We start from the raw sequence: 22,882 nt of genomic DNA, 5'->3' as shown, positions 1-22,882 counted from the left end.
GTATGACGTTTTTGATCATAATTTTGACCATGATTAGTATGATTTAGGTCGTACTTCCCCGTCACGTCCCTGTATAGGAAAGAAAGCTATGGATTCGGTGGTAAATGATTGTGAATATATCAGTTCATGAAGAAAAGTTAATTGTAACTGTGTTAGATGTTATTCTGGATCTCAGATGTGGATCTTATTTTCTAATGTACTAAATGAATGTTCTGGTCTGGGCTTTTCTTGTCTCTCATCTTGGTTTTGTGGAGCCATGATGACCGCACGATCTTCTGTCCCATCCTGTAGACTTCGTGTTTGTAGAAAGGGAGATGAGAGGAGGCCAATAGCCTTTCCTTGAGTTTCCAGTTTTAAAGCAAGACAAATATGATCTACTAAATTACTCCTAATTCTCCAGACAAGAGCTACAAAAGCACTGATCACTTACCTTGGGAAAAGAAATACAAGTGACTATATAATGAGAAAATATATTTTAGCTTCATTTCCTCTGATTTTTGGTCACTTTTGAAAATATTTTCAAGCAGAAGATTTTCCCATCTGATATCACGGGTTAAAGCTTGTTTTGGGTGTTTATGAACATGTTTTTAGTTTATACACTTTGCAACAAATGACGTTCACATGTACATTACTGTATAACCTGCTCATGCTGGAGGAGTTCAATGAACAAACCTTATTAATGATGTGCCAGCAATAAAATTATTACAGTGCAAATATAATTATAGCCTATGATTAGTATGACATTTTTGATCATAATCTTTCACTTGTCATGTTTGCTTGTACATATCCACTGTGTTAATACGGTGCAAAACAAATAAAGGGAAGAAAAAGAGCAGGGAGGACATGAGTAAAATGTAGAACATGGAAACTCTTTATTATGAAAGAAACATCAGAAGCAAACGCGGCAGACCCGGGAGGCCTGAGCCGAAAACACTGGACAGAAAAACCAAAAGAGAGAAAGAAAGAGATCTGGAGGGTCAGAGGGGCATGCGGTTCCCCTCCACACTGATCTTCACTGCATGGCCTGGTTTCGTCAGCCGCTTAATGTCTGCAAAGCGTCGCATCTGTTTATCCACACGGGACATGCCCTTCTTCATCGGCCCCTGAGGACAGAAGAGGAGTCACTACAAACACGAGACCATTTCAAATAACTGCAGAGGCCAAAGAACTCATACAAGCACAAACAAGGCCATTCAAAATACTCTGCACGGCAATTGTTACATGCAAAACAGCCAAAAATATATAGATTTTTTCAAATAAGATCAATTTTTTGCATGTAATGTTTGCAATAATTGTTTGTTTTTATACATTTTAAACAATATATTCTATTACAAACCAAAAAAAGGCATTTAAAATATGACTTTCCTTTTTATATCTATTTAGTAAATTAACTTCGTAAACTCCAGGGCCATTTTTGGGGATTTCCGTCTGGATTTGGCCGACCCAAATTGAAAAGCCACCCATACACACACACACACACACACACACACACACACACACACACACACACACACACACACACACACACACACAGTGGTCTAAGTTTTGGTGTCATTTTACCGTAAAACCCTTTAACGTTACATAAAACACTGCTAAAAGTCATAAACATGTAAGTATATGTTGTCTAAGCTGTAATAACCCCCCAAAAAGTAGGCACTTTTTGATTACTTTTAAATTCATTTTTGAAAGCATGTAACTCAGGCCCTGTGTGCTCTAGGACCCTGTGCTGAAGTAGCCCTTTAATAACAAAAAGAGAAACTAAAGTCAATTAAAAATACGGAAGAGGATTAGGGCCAAGCAAGACTAAAAAAACATTTAAACCATCTCGAGATTAAAGTCATTATAACGCGAGATTAAACTCATTAAATTTCAAGAAAGAAAAAAAAGTCAAAAAATCATGAAAATAAATTCATGAAATTGAGAATAAAGTCGTATTTCGAGAAAAAACTTGTTATATTTCATTTCATGTTGTACAAAAGCGAGTACATCGCGCAAATTGGACTGGTTTTTTTTATTCCAAAAAGGCCTAGCCACTTGCAAATTCTCTCCGAATACTAATTATGACAGAATTAGGCTATAATTAGCATTTCTTTGTTACTGAAAGAAAGTCTGAAATATAGCTTGACTAAGTGATAACTCTGCCGTGTCTATTCATATGGTATGCAATGAACACTGATCGAATTCGTTATTCTCAAGATTTTATTTAGACTTTTTTCTCAAATATAACGAGTTTAATTGCTCATTATAGTGACTTTAATCTCGAGATGCCAGTATTTTTTTTTTTTTAGCTTGGCCCTAATCCTCTTCCATACAAAATCAAGTGCACTAAAAAAACATTTAAAAAGGAGAAACTCCACTACAATAAAACATAAACCAGTTCTTGTGAGGGCCGAGTAAAATACTGAACACACACGTTTGTTTTTGTGAAATGTGGGGACATTACATAGGCGAAATGGTTTTTATACTGTCTCCTTACAGTCCCTGCCCCTAAACCTACCCATCACACACACACACAGCCCCTAAACCTACCCATCACAGGAAACATTCTGCATTTTTACTTTCTAAATAAACTCCTCCTGTGTGATTTATAAGCCTTTTGAAAAGTGGGGACATGGGTAATGTCCTCATATTTCACCCTCTCCTGTAATACCTGTGTCATACCCATGGCATTATACCATAGACTGTAAAAAAATATGGACGTAGTGTCCGTGACGTCACCCATAGGATTCTGATAAGCCGTTCTGAAGCTGAAAGTATGGGCGAGCTGGGCGTTGCCATCTTGTGAGCGAGTCAACGCGTGTCACTCCCGGATAACAGAAAATGGGCAAAAAGGCGGGATGTGCACGGAGCTGAGGTGACGCAATAACTATAGACGGCGGATAAGTGGCTATCCACTTGTAACCACGCCCTTAATTATGCAGAACCTTAAGGCTTTATATAGCGTAAACGAATGAGTTATAAAAAAATTCACCCCCCTCAGAGTTGTCATGAAGATCAAAATTAGCCTTATAAGCCAAAACCACAATTTGTACCAGGCTGTAAACATGTTTTTTTCTGCTTTAAAGTTGAGAATTTTAACATGGGGCTCAATGAGATTCTGCTCCCTTCTGGAGCCTGTCCCTAGTGGCCAATTGAGGAATTGCAGTTTACATTACTTCCCTATTGGCTTCAAGAGAGATCGCGGGAGGTTGCCGCTTGCATTATACACATTTGTGTCCTCATATGTCACAAAAACATGCCCACACACACACACACACACACACACACGTAAAGTGCTGAGGTTTAGTGGCTCAGTCATGTGACTGTCACACAAACGCAGTGCATTTGAGCCGGATCTGCTCTGGTTGAACTGATGGAGGTTAGTCCGTCTCCATGCAGACACTTACGGCCCAGACCTCAGCAGACCTACAGGGGCATACGGTTCCCCTCGATGCTGATTTTCACTGCACCCTGTGGGCGCCGCTGCCTCCGCCCCTCCGCAAAACGCCGCTTGTGCTTTTCCAGCAGGCTCAAGCCTTTCCTAAAGCTTGTCTACCAATCACATAACAGTAAAGAATCCTCCTCCGCCAATCAGATTCAACTCTACGTATGTTTGAGTCAGATAAAGAAACATCTCTCCATCCAGCTTAACATTTCCTGCTCACTCTTTGAGCAAGAGACACCTGTCAATCATTCCTCTGCACATTAGCCCCGCCCACTTACTCGGTTTGAGTCACCATCTACATTCCATTTGGGCCGAACCACGTAATCCTTATTGGATGGCATGGGGACACGCGCCCTCGCACAGAACCCTGGGTCACCGGGCCGTAACGCCCTGAGAGAGAGAGAGACAGAGAGAGAGAGTTATTCAAATTATGAATTACAAAAATTATATAATACAATTATTGTAGTAGATTCTAATTGTAATAAAGCAGCATAAAATAATAAATTATAATCATTTTCATTCATTAACATGAAAATGTATTTTCCAGATTAAATAATACATTTTAATATATACACAAGTCAATATAATAAAACATTAAATGCTGATTTTAATTAGTTAACATTAAAATTGAACTAAAAATTATAAATTATATGACAAATAATTTCAATATAATGCGTTCTTTTTTATTATTAAATCAGCTTTAAAATGTTTAAATTACACAATAAAAAAATGAATACTTTGAATGTATTTATATTATTATTATAGTTTTTGGTTTTATATTTATTGTGCAATTTATAAAAACAAAACAAAAACATTAATGCCAATTAATTTAAAAAATCCTTAAAAACATTTAATAATATAATAATATCCAAATAGTTTACTATGTTATTATAAAATGAAATTACATTAATTTAATATTTATTTATAAATAAGAACTATTCTCAAAATTGTTGAGATTCTTAATAAATAAAAATGTTGCACATATTTTGAAATGTCTCATTTCATTAGATTAAGCACATTTATATAATAAATACTATATTTAAATTGTAGCATATTTGTACATGATAAGCTCAAGAAAATCAAGAGAATAAATTAAAATTAAAAAAACACGTACTTCTCCTCTCCCGTCAGCACTTTCTCCAGATCTCTGCGAGGAGTCTGTCCACCGGAGCTGTGGGAGGACAAACACACACACTCTGAGATGGAGAGCAAGGGAATCATGGGATGCGCTCGGGCTAACATGCGGTCAGTGTTGGAGTCAGATGTGTGTTTGGTGTGTTTGGGTTCAGCTGACAGATGGACCAGTTTGATTACATTCGGCTGAATACAAAAACCTCAATAAAATCACACACACACACACACACACACACACACACGTGCATGATATCAGCACAATGGAATGCAGAGACTCGTCAGTGATCAAAGAGCTCAAGATGAGAGAGAATGAAAATGGAGTGACAGAGGTCAAAGGTCAGGACACTGATAGAGTTCAGCAGAGAATCTCAACAGGACATAATTTGAAATGACAGAACAGAATATGAAACGACAGAAGAGATTTTGAAACGACAGAACAGAATTTGAAACGACAGAACAGAATTTGAAACGATAGAACAGAATTTGAAACGATAGAACAGAATTTGGACTTTGTAACGACAAAACAGAATTCGGAACGGTAGAAAAGAATTTGAAATGATAGAACAGAATTTGGAACTATAGAACAGAATTTGAAACGATAGAACAGAATTTGGAACGATAGAACATAATTTGAAACGATAGAACAAAATTTGAAACGGTAGAACAGAATTTGAAACGATAGAACAAAAATGGTAACGACATAACAGAATTCGGAACGGTAGAACAAAATTTGAAACGATAGAACAGAATTTGAAACGACAGAAAATTTGAAACGATAGAACAGAATTTGAAACGATAGAACAGAATTTGGACTTTGTAACGACAAAACAGAATTCGGAACGGTAGAAAAGAATTTGAAATGATAGAACAGAATTTGGAACTATAGAACAGAATTTGAAACGATAGAACAGAATTTGGAACTATAGAACATAATTTGAAACGATAGAACAAAATTTGAAACGATAGAACAGAATTTGAAACGATAGAACAAAAATGGTAACGACATAACAGAATTCGGAACGGTAGAACAGAATTTGAAATGATAGAAAATAATTTTGGAACGATAGAACAGAATTTGAAACGATAGATTTCGGAACGGTAGAACAGAATTTGAAACGATAGAACAGAATTTGAAACGATAGAACAAAAATTGTAACGACATAACAGAATTCGGAACGGTAGAACAGAATTTGAAATGATAGAAAATAATTTTGGAACGATAGAACAGAATTTGAAACGATAGAACAAAATTTGAAGCGATAGAACAAAATTTGAAACGATAGAACAAAAATTGTAACGACATAACAGAATTCGGAACGGTAGCACAGATAGAAAATAATTTTTGAACGGTAGCACAGATAGAAAATAATTTTGGAACGATAGAACAGAATTTGAAACGATAGATTTCGGAACGGTAGAACAGAATTTGAAACGATAGAACAAAAATTGTAACGATAGAACAGAATTTGAAAGATAGAATTTGGAACGGTAGAACAGAATTTGAAATGACAGAAAATAATTTTGGAACGATAGAACAGAATTTGAAATGACAGACAGAACAGAATTTGAAACGACAGAACAGAATTCAGAATGGTAGAACAGAATTCTGCACGATAGAACAGAATTTGTAACGACGGAACGGTAGAACAGAATTTAAAACTATAGAACAAAATTTGAAACGATAGAACAGAATTTGGAACGATAGAACAGAATTTGAAACTATAGAAAAGATTTTTGGAACGACAGAACAGAATTTGAAACGACCGACAGAACAGAATGTGATAGAGTTTTAGAATCAACTGAGTCTGATCAAAGAGTCGAATATGATCAACTAAAACCTGAATCTCCGTGAACCGAGGAAACATCTTGAATAATTGTGCGGCTCTAATTTGAACAGATTCTGGTCAAATGGAATCTGATGGAATAGAATAAAAGAGAATAGAACGAGTCGCTTTCTCACACACACACACACACACACACCAGTGTTAGAAAACATACCTGAACTCCTGAGGATCGTGCCTGCACACAGAGACACACACACTCTCACTCTCAGACACGCGCACACACTCGCTCTCAGACACTCACTCACTCTCAGACACACACACACACACACACACTCACACTCACACTCACTCAAATACACACACTCACTCTCAGACACACACACAGAACCTAAGTGTAGGGGCAAAGACATCTGGCTCATCCGGCCTCTCAGACGCCTGAGGCTCACTTACACACAGAGGAAGAGGAGGGAGGTGAGGAGTGAGGGATGAGGAGGGAGGTGAGAAGTGAGGGATGAGGAGAGCGTCCCTGATGAAGAGCTGAGTGTTACCTGAGGCGCCGGCGCGGGGCGATCTGCTGGTCCAGGTCTCTCTGCTGTCGCTCTTCTCTCGTCATTCCCTTGTAGTTGGACGTCAAACCGAAGATGGGCCGCGACCACTCATCTGTGCACACACACAGATTACAGCACGAACACACACAAACATATATGGATACACTCCAGTTAAAGAGAGTTCGTACTGATGAGTTTGAGCGCGAGGTCTTTGTTCGGCCGGGACTCTTTCGGGTGTTTGTAGAGGTACATGACGGCTCGGCCGATTCCACTGAGCTTCAGTGTTTCCTGACTCACACTGGGTAACTGTGAACAAACAAATGTGTTTAATTACAACCCCACATGCATCACTGAGCCTTGGCCGCCCATGACCCTGTGGCCGGTTCTCCGCTGTTCCTTCCTTGGAGCACTTTTGATAGATACTGACCACTGCAGACCGGGAACAGCCCACAAAAGCTGCAAGTTTTGGAGATGCTCTGACCCAGTCGTCTAGCCGTCACAATCTGGCCCTTGTCAAACTCGCTCAAATCCTTACCCTTGCCCATTTTTCCTGCTTCTAACACAACTTTGAGGACAAAATGTTCACTTGCTGCCTAATATATCCCACCCACTAACAGGAGCCGTGATGAAGAGATCATCTGTGTTATTCACTTCACCTGTCTGTGGTCATAATGTTATGCCTGATTGGTGTAACCCGTTGCAACCACAAATTGTATTTTATTGGGATTTTAGGTGATAGACAAACACAAAAGAGCACATAATTGTGAATTGGAAGGAAAATAATAAATGGTGTCCACAATTTTTACAAATAAAATGTGTTAAGTATAGAGCCTCCTTTACTCGGATTCCCCCTAACTAAAATCCAGTGGAACTAACTGCCTTCAGACGTCACCTAACTAGTAAATAGAGTCCACCTGTGTGTAATTTAATCTCAGTATAAATAAAGCGGTTCTGTGACGCCCTCAGGGGTTTGTTAGAGAACATTAGTGAACAAACAGCATCATAAAGACCAAAGAGCAGGTCCGGAATAAAGTTGTGGAGAAGTTTAAAGCAGGGTTAGGTTTTACATCAATATCCCAACCCTTGAACGTCTCACGGATAACTGTACAATCCATCATCCGTAAACGGAAAGAATACGGCACAAATGCTATGTGTGGAGGAAACCTAACACTGCACATCACCCTGAACACACCACATGAAATATGGTGGTGGCAGCATAATGTTGTGGGGAAGCTTTTCTTCAGCAGGGACAGGGAAGCTGGTCAGTATATATATATATTAATATTAAGTATAAGTATAATAATATTTAAAAAAAAAAAAAAAAAAAAATAATAATAATAATAATAATAAGTATAAAATGCATAAGTGTATATTTTATGACCACGATAATAAATCTATGACAAAAATAAAAATGTAAATAAAAAAACAAACACAAGTACAGGACATATGTTGGACATCTTCAGTAGTTTAGTTGTGTTTAAACTCATGTGGCAGACTCACTTCCTGCAGGATCTTGAGCAGTTCCTCTCGGATCTTCAGCGCTGGGAGACTCTTGTCCGGGAGAGGACTGATCCATTCCTTTATGGCCGACATCACACCGCTGTCTATAAACGTCTCCTTCAGGTCCTGTCTGCACGAGCACACACACACACACACGTTTGCTTTTGTCCTGAAGGTACAGCTGATACACACTAGGGTGATCACCCGTCCCGCGTAGCGCCTGCGCGCACAGCGTTTGAAGCCAAATTCATGCGTCCCGCAAATTGAGACCGTGTCGCGCATAATTAATGCTTTCTCAAAAAAAAGTTGGTCGCTTTATATCCTCGTGCCTCAGGCAGCCAAACCAACATTACTTGACAGTTCAGCACTCTATTGTTGCCACACTCAGTTGAAATGCTGTTGTCAACTTTTTCGTTGTTGTCATGACAGCGCACGCACTCGCAGACCAGACACACTCCCCATTCGAAAAATGGAGTCTGAGGCACCGCTATTATCAATTAAAAAGAGAAGGAGTGGGTACAAGACTGAGAAAATGAATATTTGTGACTGAAAGGTGTTGAGGTGGATACCGAGAGAGCTTTTTGTGACCTTTGCAAAACATCTCTTTCTCAATCGGACATGGAGAGTAAAGTTTGGAACATACTCTGCAAGAACAAAGACGTGTTCGTTTTCTTGAGGTGGCAAGAACAAGAACAAAGTTCGTTTTGGCCAGTGCATTCATACTTCATGAGAAAAGCAGGTGCCGATCATCTGCTTTTCTCCACATTAACCACGCCCACTTTAAATCTCTGACCAATCACACAATAGTTCTCGGACACCCACAAGAAAAAAGTTCTGCTCAGGCGATGTGTCAAGAACAAGCTGCGAGAACTCTCAAACCAGGACTGCGAGAACAAAATGACGTAATTTTGTTCTCGGAGCCCTGGGAGCGAGAACTTTTTTCTCTGTTCTTGCGGAGTATGTTGCAGCCTTAAAATACGATGTCAAACGACACACTCACACTGCAAAAAATGCTTTTCTTACTTAGTATTTTTGTCTTATATAAATAAAAAAATATCAAGCAAAAGAAATTGTCTTGTTTTGGGAACAAATATTTGTTAATAAGAGAGTTTTTGCTTAAAATAAGAATTTTTAGATATTTAGACTATTAAGACAAAAATACTAAGTAAGAATGCCTTTTTTTTGCAGTGCAGCCTCCCCTATTCGTTCCGTGAACCTCTGGGGTTCACTTTACTTTTAGTTTAACTTTAACTTAACTCTTTTTTTTTACTGTTCCTGTGGTGTTGAGCAACTACAATTTCTGTTAATCTTATAATTTTATATTATAATTTATTTAAAGTGAATAAATTGTAATGAAAAATAAGTAAAGTAAAATAGCTAAAGTAAATTGTAAGTGGAAGTGCATCTGTCAATACATTGAACGTTCAAAATATTATGTTAAAAATACACATTGGTTGGCCTATTCATGAGCATAAATCAGCAATTAGCAGTGTCCCACATTGTCCCTCAGAAACTTAACCTTTGTCCCCCCTTGGGATTATGAGCAGGTGGTCACCCTAATACACACACAGGTTGATCCTTCAACACTCACTTCTTTAAATGCATCACTACTGTGGGGAGCAGCATCAGCTTTTTCAGAGCAGGTTTCTTCTGACTGTTTAGAGTCCGGTCCTCCTGAAACACACACACACACACCAAGTGTGTTACTGCAAACATGATTTTTTTTTCTTTGATAAATCATCAGTATGTCACAGATACTGTACACATTAAGCTATTAACCCTTTAGGCGCCAGAGGTTTTTTCCTAAAACGTTCGATTTTGACATCTTACTTTAAAACAGCTATATCTTAAAAGTGATAAAAGATAGACACTTTCTGGAAATTAGAGAAATATTAAGGATGACCCTAAATTTTTGTAGGGATTACATTTTCCCATCTAATTTGCATATTATGACATCATAAAGTGGTGGCAATCTTGGATTATAGAATTTTCATCAAAGGCCACATGTTTAAATGATAAAATGCAGCACTTCTTTCCTCCCAAAATGTCCCTCACCTTCTGTGTGATATATTGCACAATAATGAATGTTCAGGTAAATAGTAAACAAACTGTGTAAATCATTACTAATAAATAGGGGTCACCCCTAATAGTGGAAGATTCGATGCATTGATATGCAGGACCGGATTCGACCACTGATCTCATGGTCGAATCTTCGCGGGTGTTATGAAACGAGGATCATACCATTTTGGGAATATGAGGGTGCTCAATATTAGTGTTATAAAGACGTGTCGCGGCGCTGTGCGATCGCCCCTTTAAGGGCACTGAGCGTCGCACCGGATGCGCCGCGCCTTTAAAATTCATACACACACCGACGGCGGCATTCGACGCCTGTCCGCGGCGATTAAATGTATATTTCCCTCAAATCGTGAATGTACTGATTTCACCCTGTGCTATAAGGCCCTGTCCACACAAACACGGGTATTTTCAAAACCGCAGCTTTTTCTACGCGGTTTGGCTGTTCGTCCACACGCAAACGCTGTATCCGGTTACTGAAACCGGACTTTTTTGAAAACTCCGGCCAGGGTGAAGATTTTTAGAAACTCCGGTTACAGCGTTGTCGTGTAGATGGTGAAACCGGAGATTTCGGCTTTTTAAGTCGAAGTGCGCGCCGCTCTCTCCTATGTTTGACGTCAGATTTTCCACATTATCTCCTTTTGATTTACGTGTGTCGAGTCTATGCGGTGGATTCTAACAACGCTTATCACAGCCTACAGATACATGTTCAGTTTCATTGTATTGCAGAAAAAAGTCGCCAGAATGCAATAATACAAAATAGTAAAGCAAGTGTGTGAAGCTATTACAGTCCACTTCGGCCCTGCACCTGTGTATATACAGTTACCTGTCACTAAGTCCAAAGTAAAGGAACTTGTAGAAGGGTTTCACTTGAGCTCATGGCATCCCTCAGTCAGTGCAATGTGCATCGGTGCCGTGGATGGGACCCATGTGGAAATCAGGCAGCCAATCATAGCGTAGTTTTGCGTTCTCATGTGGACAGATTTTTTTTTAAAACCGTGCTCGTGTGGACGCGATTGTTTTTTAAAACGGAGGAGGAAAAACTCCGGTAATAAAAATACCCGTGTACGTGTGGACTAGGCCTAAGATACACTCATCGTGCAGCTCTTCTGTCAGAAGTTGATTCAAAATTGAGCTTGCGTGTTTATAATGTTCACGTCTGCCTGGTGTGAGATCCTGAGACACGGCGCTGAGCTTCAGTCCGGTGTGCGACCCCCTTTAGGCACAATCGGCTTAAGATCGTGCATTATAAACGCACTCAGTGTTCTTTTCCTCTCTAGGCAGGTATTTTTTAGGTTTATTTATCCAAATGTTCTTTTATGTATTTGTGTGATGTTCTGTTTCGATCGCAGCTTTTAAATGTTATGAGAGAATGGTTCATTTACGAATGTGTAGTGTAGCCTAGTTTTGATCACTTTATTAAAAGTGGTGGCTGTGTGCCGTGTAAAGTAAAATAAAAATAGTCTTAGCCTCCTGCTGACCAGTGTCCTGCCCTTCCCAACCCATTTATACCGTTTATTTTTTTCCAGTCTATGGTTTACACACACATAGATGTTTCGACTATCGGTCGACCATAGAGAGATTCGAAAATTCTGATTCGAATGTGTAAATCCTTGGTCAGGGACACCCCTACTAATAAATAGTAGAAACAACCAAATGCATGTAGCGGTTTGCCTTTTGCTGTAGAGATTTTTCATTTACTACATACAGTAGGCACTCTGATTCCATATATGTGGCACATATACATTATATATTATGCATAATAGCCCCTGCCCCGTGTCACAGCGCGTCTGCTCACGCCCAGATCTGCCTCGCGCGCGCAGTGTGCGCAGCCACGATCACTGTTGCTGTCATTTTGACTCCCCACCCTGCCACCGAACTGTTCTATGAATCCTTCGACCTCATCTAACATACCCAGTGGCGTTTGATAAAGTCTCCACCACAATACTGTCACCGTGATCGCAGAGAGGCACACGGTCAGAAGACAGCTCACTCGCACGTCAGCTCTGCTTTGGTTTGCACTGATTCATTGCGCTCTTGCTCGTAGATTTTGTATAGAATCATGATGTTTGTATGAGTCGGGGATAAAGTACGACATGTCTACCATCTAGTGGAGGGGAGGTTGAATGAAATTTGACAACTTATTTGGCAAAATCGGCCGTTTTATTCAGTGACGCATCTTGTCGAGTAAACCCGACCGTAGGCGCCTAGAGGGTTAACTCTTTCCCCGCCAGAATTAAAAAAAAAAATTGCCATCCACCGCCAGGGTTTTTGACCATTTTCACCTAAATTTAATAGCCCATAGAATATTTTGTTTATGAATATCTGAGCAGGCAATAAAAATGTTGGTGTAAGACTGACTCCAGATCAGATTGAGAGATGATCAAACACAGATGAGGAGATAGAGTCCATCAACACCTCTAATGCTTCAGTCCTGGAGCTCCTCATCTCATTCACTGACATTAGGCAGTTTTGATTCATATGCTCTTTAATGATGATGATCATGTTATTTTTCATATGCATCTGCTTACACACAATCAATCGTTTTACTGCATCTTACTCTCGTGTGTTTTGATCAGGAGATGCTGTACTCATTCAGAATGTGTGTAATAGCGCCCCCTCGTGTCCGACAGTGAAAACACGGAAAATTCAGGTTTCGGCCTGGATGCGTTCTCTCACAAATAACGGAAAATCCCATGTTTGGCAGGAAAGGAGTTAATAACCCAGAACCTGTAACACACACACACACACACACCTCTGCAGCTTCTGTCATTTTGGTGATCATCGCGCTCACGACATCGTCAGCATCGCTGATGAACGTCCCTCCGTCTCGATTCCGCCTGCGTTTGCCACTCTGAGCTTTCTTCCGGGCCAACATCATGTCAAAGTCTGACATGGAGGACAGGCTGCAACACACACACACGATTACATCTCATGCATGTACAAAACACTCTTAACGCTATACTAACGGATGGAGGGAATCACTCACTCTTTCCCACTTCTGTCCACATCATCATCTGAATCTGAGTCGTTGTCCATTCCCGTCTGTCCCGACACCTGAGACTGCGCCCGCTCGCCCTCCAGCTCCTCCTGATTGAAGCCCTGAACACACACACACACACACACAACAAATGAATCATTGCACTTATACACAGTACACTCCACTCATAAAGTAGCCTTGAAGGCAGCCGAACTCAGCCCCACCCACAACCCTTATTTTGGCATGGTAGCCTGCTAAAATTCACACTCATGGGTCTATATATCACATTGGTCTGTCCAATTGAGGTCTTTCCTGGTTGGGTTGAAACGCCCCATAATCACAGCCCAATGGAGCATCAGACTCATATTCTGACTAGAGTTGAGTATGACCACGACAGGCTACTCATAAAGTGATATAAACACTAAACTATATAGGAGAAGGTCACAGAGCTCACCGTAAACTCCTCCTCCTCCTCATCGCCAGACTCTCCGAAGATGTCTGCGATCATTTTCCTGATGGACAGAAAGAGACAGTTACACACAGAGAGAGAGAGAGAGAGAGAGAGAGAGAGAGAGAGAGAGAGAGAGAGAGAGAGAGAGAGAGAGAGAGAGAGAGAGACAGAGACAGAGAGAGAGAGAGTGTTACAATCACTAACTCTTCCTCGTCGCCGCCGGAGTCGCTGTCGCTGCCGAACAGAGTCTTCTCGTCCTTCTTCCCTGTATCCGTCTTCATCGCGTCCTCCTCATCCTCGCTGTCTGAGCCCAGCTCCTTCAGTTTAGCTGCTAAACTCTTATCAGGAGCTCCAGAGCCTTCGTCACTGCCAGAGTCTTCCTCATCAGACACCAGCCTGCTCTTCTTCACCTCTACAGAGTCACAACCACCAACATCATCAACAGTTGACATCATCATCAGGTGACATCACCACCATCATCATCATCATCAGGTGACATCACGCAGTGAGTGTTAATGACAGACGGAGAGTACCTTTCTCTTCATCTTCCTCACTGTCCGACAGAACGGCCTTCTTCCTCTTCACTGGAAGACAATTCACAACAAAACATGATCACTGATATATTATTCTGAGTTATTTGAATAAAATTGTAATTATAATGATCAGACTATAATAATATATTGTTAAACAATAACATTATATTACTAATAGTATAAATTATTATATATATATATAATAATTTATACTATTAGTAATACAATGTACAATTATGTTATTGTTGAGCATATAAAATATATAAAATTATAATGCATTATAATACAATAAATAATATTATAATTATTAGATTATATTAGCATTAAAAACATATTTAAGATTAAGCGTTATACTTAAATATATAATTTTATTATAATAGTTAAATTATAATATTATAAATACAATAATATTTATAGATACACACACATAATATAAAATATTAATTTACACAGCGTTATGATAATCTATTATAATCAGATTATTTTTATATATAAAAATCAGATTATAATGTATTAGATTATAAATAGATAGATAACAAAACATTATATTTAATATTATTAATATAATAAAAAATATAGAACTCATAGTATTATAATTATAATATTATAAATGACATTAAAATAATTATTAATAATTTAATGTATTTGTTAAATTATGGATTTAAATTTTTTTAAATATATATATATATATCAGAATCAGAAAGAGCTTTATTGCCAAGTGTGCTTTCACACACAAGGAATTTTTTTTGGTGCTGAAGCTTCCAGTGCACATAAACAATACAATACGGTAATAAAAAATTCTACGAATAAAAATATGAACAGTATAAGGTCACGGTTACGTTTAGTCAGAAGACGTAGATTATGAGCATTTACAGTATTTGGGCGGAGAGAATAAATATAAATAATAAATAATATAAGTAATATAAGTAATCACAAGTAATCAATATAATATATATATATTTTTTTGTGTTTTTTTTAAATCCATAATTTAAAAAATATATTATATATTAAAATTATATATTGAATTATTACCCTTATAATCTGAAATATAATATGTTTGTAATGCTAATATAATCTAATTATTATAATAATAATAATATAATAATGCATTATAATTTTATATATATATACATATACAGGGAGTGCAGAATTATTAGGAAAATGAGTATTTTGACCACATCATCCTCGTTATACATGTTGTCTTACTCCAAGCTGTATAGGCTGGAAAGCCTACTACCAATTAAGCATATTAGGTGATGTGCATCTCTGTAATGAGAAGGGGTGTGGTCTAATGACATCAACACCCTATATCAGGTGTGCATAATTATTAGGCAACTTCCTTTCCTTTGGCAAAATGGGTCAAAAGAAGGACTTGACAGGCTCAGAAAAGTCAAAAATAGTGAGATATATTGCAGAGGGATGCAGCAGTCTTAAAATAGCCAAGCTTCTGAAGCGTGATCATCGAACAATCAAGCGTTTCATTCAAAATAGTCAACAGGGTCGCAAGAAGCGTGTGGAAAAACCAAGGCGCAAAATAACTGCCCGTGAACTGAGAAAAGTCAAGCGTGCAGCTGCCAAGATGCCACTTGCCACCAGTTTGGCCATATTTCAGAGCTGCAACATCACTGGAGTGCCCAAAAGCACAAGGATTGCAATACTCAGAGACATGGCCATGGTAAGAAAGGCAGAAAGTCGACCACCACTGAACAAGACACACAAGCTGAAACGTCAAGACTGGGCCAAGAAATATCTCAAGACTGATTTTTCTAAGGTTTTATGGACTGATGAAATGAGAGTGAGTCTTGATGGGCCAGATGGATGGGCCCGTGGCTGGATTGGTAAAGGGCAGAGAGCTCCAGTCCGACTCAGACGCCAGCAAGGTGGAGGTGGAGTACTGGTTTGGGCTGGTATCATCAAAGATGAGCTTGTGGGGCCTTTTCGGGTTGAGGATGGAGTCAAGCTCAACTCCCAGTCCTACTGCCAGTTTCTGGAAGACACCTTCTTCAAGCAGTGGTACAGGAAGAAGTCTGCATCCTTCAAGAAAAACATGATTTTCATGCAGGACAATGCTCCATCACACGCGTCCAAGTACTCCACAGCGTGGCTGGCAAGAAAGGGTATAAAAGAAGAAAATCTAATGATATGGCCTCCTTGTTCACCTGATCTGAACCCCATTGAGAACCTGTGGTCCATCATCAAATGTGCGATTTACAAGGAGGGAACACAGTACACCTCTCTGAACAGTGTCTGGGAGGCTGTGGTTGCTGCTGCACGCAATGTTGATGGTGAACAGATCAAAACACTGACAGAATCCATGGATGGCAGGCTTTTGAGTGTCCTTGCAAAGAAAGGTGGCTATATTGGTCACTGATTTGTTTTTGTTTGGTTTTTGAATGTCAGAAATGTATATTTGTGAATGTTGAGATGTTATATTGGTTTCACTGGTAAAAATAAATAATTGAAATGGGTATAAATTTGTTTTTTGTTAAGTTGCCTAATAATTATGCACAGTAATAGTCACCTGCACACACAGATATCCCCCTAAAATAGCTAAAACTAAAAACTAAAACTTCCAAAAATATTCAGCTTTGATATTAATGAGTTTTTTGTGTTCATTGAGAACATGGTTGTTGTTCAATAATAAAATTAATCCTCAAAAATACAACTTGCCTAATAATTCTGCACTCCCTGTATATATGTATATATATTATAATCAGATTATAATGCATTATAAATATAATATAATAATTAGTCAAATTATAATAACATTATGAATACTAATATTAATAAGAATACAATTAAAATATTTTTAAAAGCCAATATAGCAACATTATAAATATAATACTCATAATTATAAATAATCATATATATTATATGCATACATGTATATGAAAATTATTTTAAATAACACTACAAGTTGCTTACAAGTAAAACACACATACCAGGCTTCTCATCTTCATCATCGTCATCGTCACTGGCCAGAGCGCGTCGTTTGGGCGCTTCGTCGTCTTCGCTCCCTGCTTCCTCCTTCGGCCTCTCCTCCTCTTCCTCACTGTCTGAGTTCATCACAGCTTTCCACTTTCCCTTCTCCTTCTCCTTCCTCCCTCCATCCTCCTCATCCTCATCTTCCTCTGCATCAGAGTCTCTCTGAGTTTTCTGTTTGGGTTTATCGTCGTCCGAGTCGCTGCCCGCTGCGTCTGATTTCGGGCTGCTCCTCTTCTTCTCCTCCGTCTCCTCGCGGTCGGAGTCGCTGGCAGCGGGGTGTGCTTTCTCCTCCTCTTCCTCGTTTTCAGAGGTGCTCGCTCTTCTCTTCACAGGGGAGCTGGCCTCCTCATCATCATCGCTGTCTGCAGGACGGGGCGGCTCAGGCTCCGAATCGCTCGCCTCCGCCGCTCCTCCTCCACGGGCCTCATGATCCGACCCGCTGTCGCCGTTCTCAGACTTCCTGTCGTGTGTGGCGTCCTCGTTATCACTGCCCTCATCCTGCACCAGAAGTTTAGTTTATTGATTTATAAAGCACATTTAAAACAACACAATGTAATCAAAGTGCTGTACAAGAACATTAAAACAAAATCAAAACAGAATTACACATTAGATTGAGGGCACATGGGAAAACATTTACACCATCAGCTAAAGGGATAGTTCACTTTAAAATTAAAATGCTGTCATCCTTTACTCACCCTCAAATCTGTATGAATGTCTTTCTTCAGCTGAACACAAGGGAAGATATTTTGAAGAATGTCAGTAACCAAACAGTTAACTGGAGCCATTGACTTCAACAGTATTTTTTTTCCTACTGTCAAAGTCAATGGCTCCAGTTAACTGTTTGGTTACTGACGTTCTTCAAAATATCTTCCCTTTCTGATTGGTCGATAGGTGGAGGGCGGAGCTTCAGGCCGAAACACAACATGTCAGCGGTATTGGCCAACCCTACATCCAATCCAAACTCACCTCAGACTGCCGTGATCCGGGTCTCGCGTCCTCCTGCTCGTCCTGCACGGGAGTAGCGCTGCCATCATCTGAGCAAACACATTCACACACAACACCATTAATACAAGACGACAAAGACACTTACAAAAGTCCTGTCAGCAGCATGTTACAGTACCAGATCATCATAGGCCTTGATTTCAGCTAAAATTTTTGTACCCACCAAAATTTGTAGTGCAGAAGATGTGGTGTGTAGATATGGTCAATTGTACTGGGATTTAAATCAAATGATTTCATGGCTTGGTTGAATCCCACTGTAGAATGCGGTGTGTTATATTTCTTGATATCAGACCGCTGCTAAGTTGCCATGAAAAACTACGGACGCAGCAGGATTCTAACCGTAGAGACGGCACTGACTATTTTCTTTAGCGGAAGCAATACAATCGTGTTTAAAGGTGCACTATGTAGTATTTTTGCAGTAAAATATTTAAAAAAAACACTTAGGCCAGTGTCACTAGGCCACATGTTGTTCAGTTGAGTATTTACAATATCCCAAATGTTTCCAAATATTTGTAAATTGTGAAAAATTGCTATTTTAACTAAAGACCGGGACGTGTCAGCATAGCGTCTGAGGGAGTCGCCTGTCAATCGCGTCATATCTGCGCTACCCTCGGTTTTATTCTGCAGAAGCGCTTTACTCTAAGCAGTGTGAACATGTCACAGCAGCGCCGAGCGAACGCACAGAGGAACGTCATAACATCATTTTAAACACACTTAAATGTATCTAATATGATAAACAGAGCTGCTTTACCTCATAATCATAACCGGAAAAAGCGGAAGTGCGCGCGCGGCGACTGTGTCTCGTCCCGTCATAATAAAAGTCCCGGTACTCGCGAGCCGTGTGTGTGTAACAATCGCTCCAGCGGCCGTGCTCAGCTCCACAACACTCGCTCCTGCTCTGCTTTACACTACAGTAACGTTAATAACCGCATCCATCAACGTGATTTCTGCCCGAGTCCTATTTCCCACCGGCTGTGAGGTGAAGACCACATGTCCCAAAATACCGAGCTCACACTTGGCGTCATCAAACTACGCATTTGTTTAGAATAGACGCCCTCCAGTGGACGGAAAGTTGCATAGTGCACCTTTAAATCAATAAACTCCCTTTTAAATCGATATTTTGTGTCAAATAAAAGTGGGATAATGTAGAGCAAGGCCGGATTTTGGGTTAGAATTTGTTTCCGTTTTCAGTGGTCATGAGGAGCAACATGAGAGAAATTTGGTAATCATTGTTTAGGTACATTAAACCACATCATGGCCATGTCATATTGTCAACATGGTACTTATGAAGCAGATAAGTGGGTCATATGTCTAATTTTTGAAAACTTGCGGCTTTCGGACATGAACCCATCATAATTTTAAACGTTTTTATTTGTTTACATTAAGCTACAGGACATCATCTTTCAAAACATGACCTGTGCGAAAGAGAAAAGAAAAATGAATGCATCTTTGTACTTGGGCTGAGCGATATCGAAGAAAAATGCGATATTCGATATGCGATACGATATTGCAATTAGTGTGTAAAATCAATTTCAATTATATTTTAAAAATTATTTAAAAACTGAGAATGAAACCATTTGTTTCACATTCTTTCTAGGAAAAGAAAACATCGCTACAACTTCTGAAAGTGACCAGCAGTGTTTTAGCCAACATTTGTGTCACACATTGTTCACGTTTCGGTGCGTGTGTCAAACAGCGCAAGACTGCAAGTTATTGTTTTTCGCAAATTATAGCGTTTAATAACTCTTTATTTAAATTTATTTAAAGGTCCCGTTGTTCGCGTGTTTTAGAAGCTGTGATTATGTTTACAGTGTGCAATATAACATGAGTTCATGTTTCGCGTGTAAACACAGTATTTTTCACACAGTTGACTTATCTGTACAGCGCTGTTTCCTCTGTCCTAAAAACGGCCTGATGATTTCCTTGTTCTATGAAGTCCCTCCTTCAGAAACACGTAACGAGTTCTGATTGGGCCAGCGCTTCCCGTGTTGTGATTGGACAGCAGCTAAGCGCACTTTGCCCGGAAAGGTCCCGCCTCTTACCATAACGGGGCGATGCAAGCGCTGAATGCGCGCTCTTCTCCACGTGGGAGAGCAGCGAGACCACGCCCCCTATTTTGCGTGTTCTTGTGGGCGGAGCTTTAGTCAACAAACGGTTCTAGTGACGTCATCACAGCAGGAAGTGCAGCGGTGTAGACCAAACCGGCCGCTCGCTGTAGGCTTCGAAAGGGAACTTCTGTTAAATAAAATATCTCGCTTGGCATTGAACTTTGAGCTTTATAATTTTACAGGTATTATTTATGCTCTAACAGCAACATTACACACTAACTAAAGTTTAAAAGATGGAATCGTGAAGAACGGGACCTTTAACAGTCGTGTGCCCAGTCTATTCTCTGCCCAATGTGTGACCTAAAACTTACACTTTCCACAATGTTGAAGTAGCCTATTAAAATCATTCAGATATTGCGAGCCATTGCGATGTGTACATGTGTGTACATATTGCACATCCCTACTTTGTACCCAGCACTTCTAAAAATGCAGTTCTGAATACGTCTCTGTCCCCAGCACATTTCAAACCAAACTGACGCCCATGGAGATCATAGTACATATAATCTGACCAAAAACAACATTGCCATGGTACAATGATGAATTACACAGTAATGCACATGCTACACTCAAACACCATGCTATACACTAACACGTGACATGTGGACTAACACACATGTCCAAATGCATGACATTACCATGGTACATGTCCAAAAACACGCATACATTAGCATAAAATTCATCAAACACCATGCTATACTAAAAATACCATGATTTTACCATGGTACAAATCCAAAAAATGCATGACATTACCATGGTAAACGTGCAAAAAACATTAGAATAACATGGCACTTTGATGGATTATATTGTAATACACGTGTGCTACACAAACACCATGCTATGCTAAAAATATACCATGGTTTTACCACAGTACCTGTCCAAATACATGACATTATTACCTTAAACGTCCAAAAAAACATGAGAATACCATGGTACTTTGATGAATTATATGGTAATAAATGTGTGCTACACTCAAACACCATGCTATACTAAAAATACCATGATTTTACCATGGTACATGTCCAAATTCATGGCATTACCATGGTAAATGCCCAAAAAACATAAGAATACCATGGCACTTTGATGGATTATATGGTAATACAGGCACACACCATGCTATGCTAAAAATACCATGGTTTTACCACAGTACACGTCCAAATGCATGTCATTACCATAGTAAATGTCCAAAAAACATGAAAATACCATGGTACTTTAATGGGATATATAGTAATGCATCAGCCACACACCATGCCAAAATACCATGGTTTTACCACAGTAAATGTCCAAATAAATATGAGAATACCATGGTACGTTGATGATTTATACGGCAATGCATGTGTGTACTACAGCCACATACCATGCTACGCTAAAAATACCATGACATTACCATGGTAAATGTCCAAAAAACATGAGAATACCATGGTACTTTAATGGGATATATGGTGATGCACGTGTACTACAGCCACACACCATGCTGTGCTAAAAAAATACCATAGTATATGTCTAAATGCATGACATTACCATGGTAAATGTCCAAAAAACATGAGAATACCATGGTACTTTAATGAATTATATGGTAATGCATGTGTACTACACTCAAACATCATGATATGCTAAAAAAAATACCATGGTTTTACCATAGTACATGTCCAAATGCATGACATAACCATGATACTTGTCCAACGAATGGTATGTATGTGTGCTACATTTTACGCTATGCTAAGCTAAAAATACCATGGTGTTAGCGTGGTTTTACCATGGTACTGTTTGTTAGGTGTCTGGTATGTGTTGTGGTTCTGGTACCTGAGCGGATCTCCTCGTCTCCATCCATCTGGACTGTGGACGGAACCGCACTGCTTCAATTTCACCTGAACACACACTCTCTCTCTCACACACACACTGACGAATAACAACAATTAACCCCGAGCAGACGCTGAGCTGATGTCAGATCTGCCGGTATCGCAGCGTCAGAACCCGGTCCTTCTGTGGACCCGCGGAGATCTTCAATCTGTCCCGTCTGTCACATGAGCCTTTATTAATAACAATATCGATGTATTACTGATGGTCAAAAACTGTCCCAGCTCTCCTTTCTTCCTCTAAAATGGTGCCGCCGCCCAGAGGACGCATGCGTGCGTGAGGGCCGGCGCTTTGAAATTACGTCAGTCAGAACGTCATCGTTTCAGGGGCGGGGCATCGCAAGCGCGCGTTTTTTTCGTCAAATGATTATATAATTACAAATCAAATACATTTGTTCCAAAAACACAATTTTACATACTTAATCTTTTTATTTTGTTTACACAATTTTATATACATAAATGTAATTTTCAGGTCAGAAACCACTTTCATGTTTTACTCGTTGAAGT

At 39.4% G+C, this 22,882-nt stretch overlaps 2 protein-coding genes across 3 annotated transcripts in view; one reads left to right on the top strand and one right to left on the bottom strand.

Moving 5' to 3' along the window:
- The window catches only part of LOC137084878 (complement C1q and tumor necrosis factor-related protein 9), a 367,307-nt gene that overhangs the window by 203,952 nt on the left and 140,473 nt on the right, over positions 1 to 22,882 (top strand). The gene's annotated exons all lie outside the window — the stretch shown is intronic.
- LOC137084876 (protein IWS1 homolog) lies at positions 849 to 22,649 on the bottom strand. Of its 2 annotated transcripts, XM_067451417.1 has the most exons (16): positions 22,323 to 22,649; positions 18,379 to 18,446; positions 17,370 to 17,910; positions 14,428 to 14,478; positions 14,099 to 14,306; positions 13,898 to 13,955; positions 13,453 to 13,565; positions 13,219 to 13,369; positions 9,982 to 10,064; positions 8,391 to 8,520; positions 7,079 to 7,196; positions 6,891 to 7,002; positions 4,539 to 4,595; positions 3,703 to 3,814; positions 3,387 to 3,531; positions 966 to 1,103 (listed from the first exon to the last, which is right to left on the bottom strand). In XM_067451417.1, the coding sequence occupies exons 1-15, from the start codon at positions 22,348 to 22,350 to the stop codon at positions 3,406 to 3,408; spliced, it is 1,956 nt and encodes a 651-aa protein (XP_067307518.1). In that variant the 5' UTR covers positions 22,351 to 22,649; the 3' UTR covers positions 966 to 1,103; positions 3,387 to 3,405. The 2 variants fall into 2 exon arrangements, with proteins under 2 accessions (XP_067307517.1, XP_067307518.1); XM_067451416.1 differs by lacking the exon at positions 3,387 to 3,531 and having other exon boundaries at positions 849 to 1,103; positions 22,323 to 22,648.

Source organism: Pseudorasbora parva, chromosome 8 (assembly GCF_024679245.1).
Source record: "Pseudorasbora parva isolate DD20220531a chromosome 8, ASM2467924v1, whole genome shotgun sequence".
Taxonomy (NCBI): domain Eukaryota; kingdom Metazoa; phylum Chordata; class Actinopteri; order Cypriniformes; family Gobionidae; genus Pseudorasbora; species Pseudorasbora parva.
This window is presented reverse-complemented; position numbering and strand designations above follow the sequence as displayed.

Coding starts and splice junctions, on each gene's coding strand:
- LOC137084876 (XM_067451417.1), bottom strand. CDS start 22,350: ATGGATGGAGACGAGGAGATCCGCTCAG. Junction 18,447..22,322: donor AGACGAGGAGATCCGCTCAG/GTACCAGAACCA, acceptor GTGTTTGCTCAG/ATGATGGCAGCGCTACTCCC. Junction 13,566..13,897: donor AGGAGGAGGAGGAGTTTACG/GTGAGCTCTGTG, acceptor GTGTGTGTTCAG/GGCTTCAATCAGGAGGAGCT.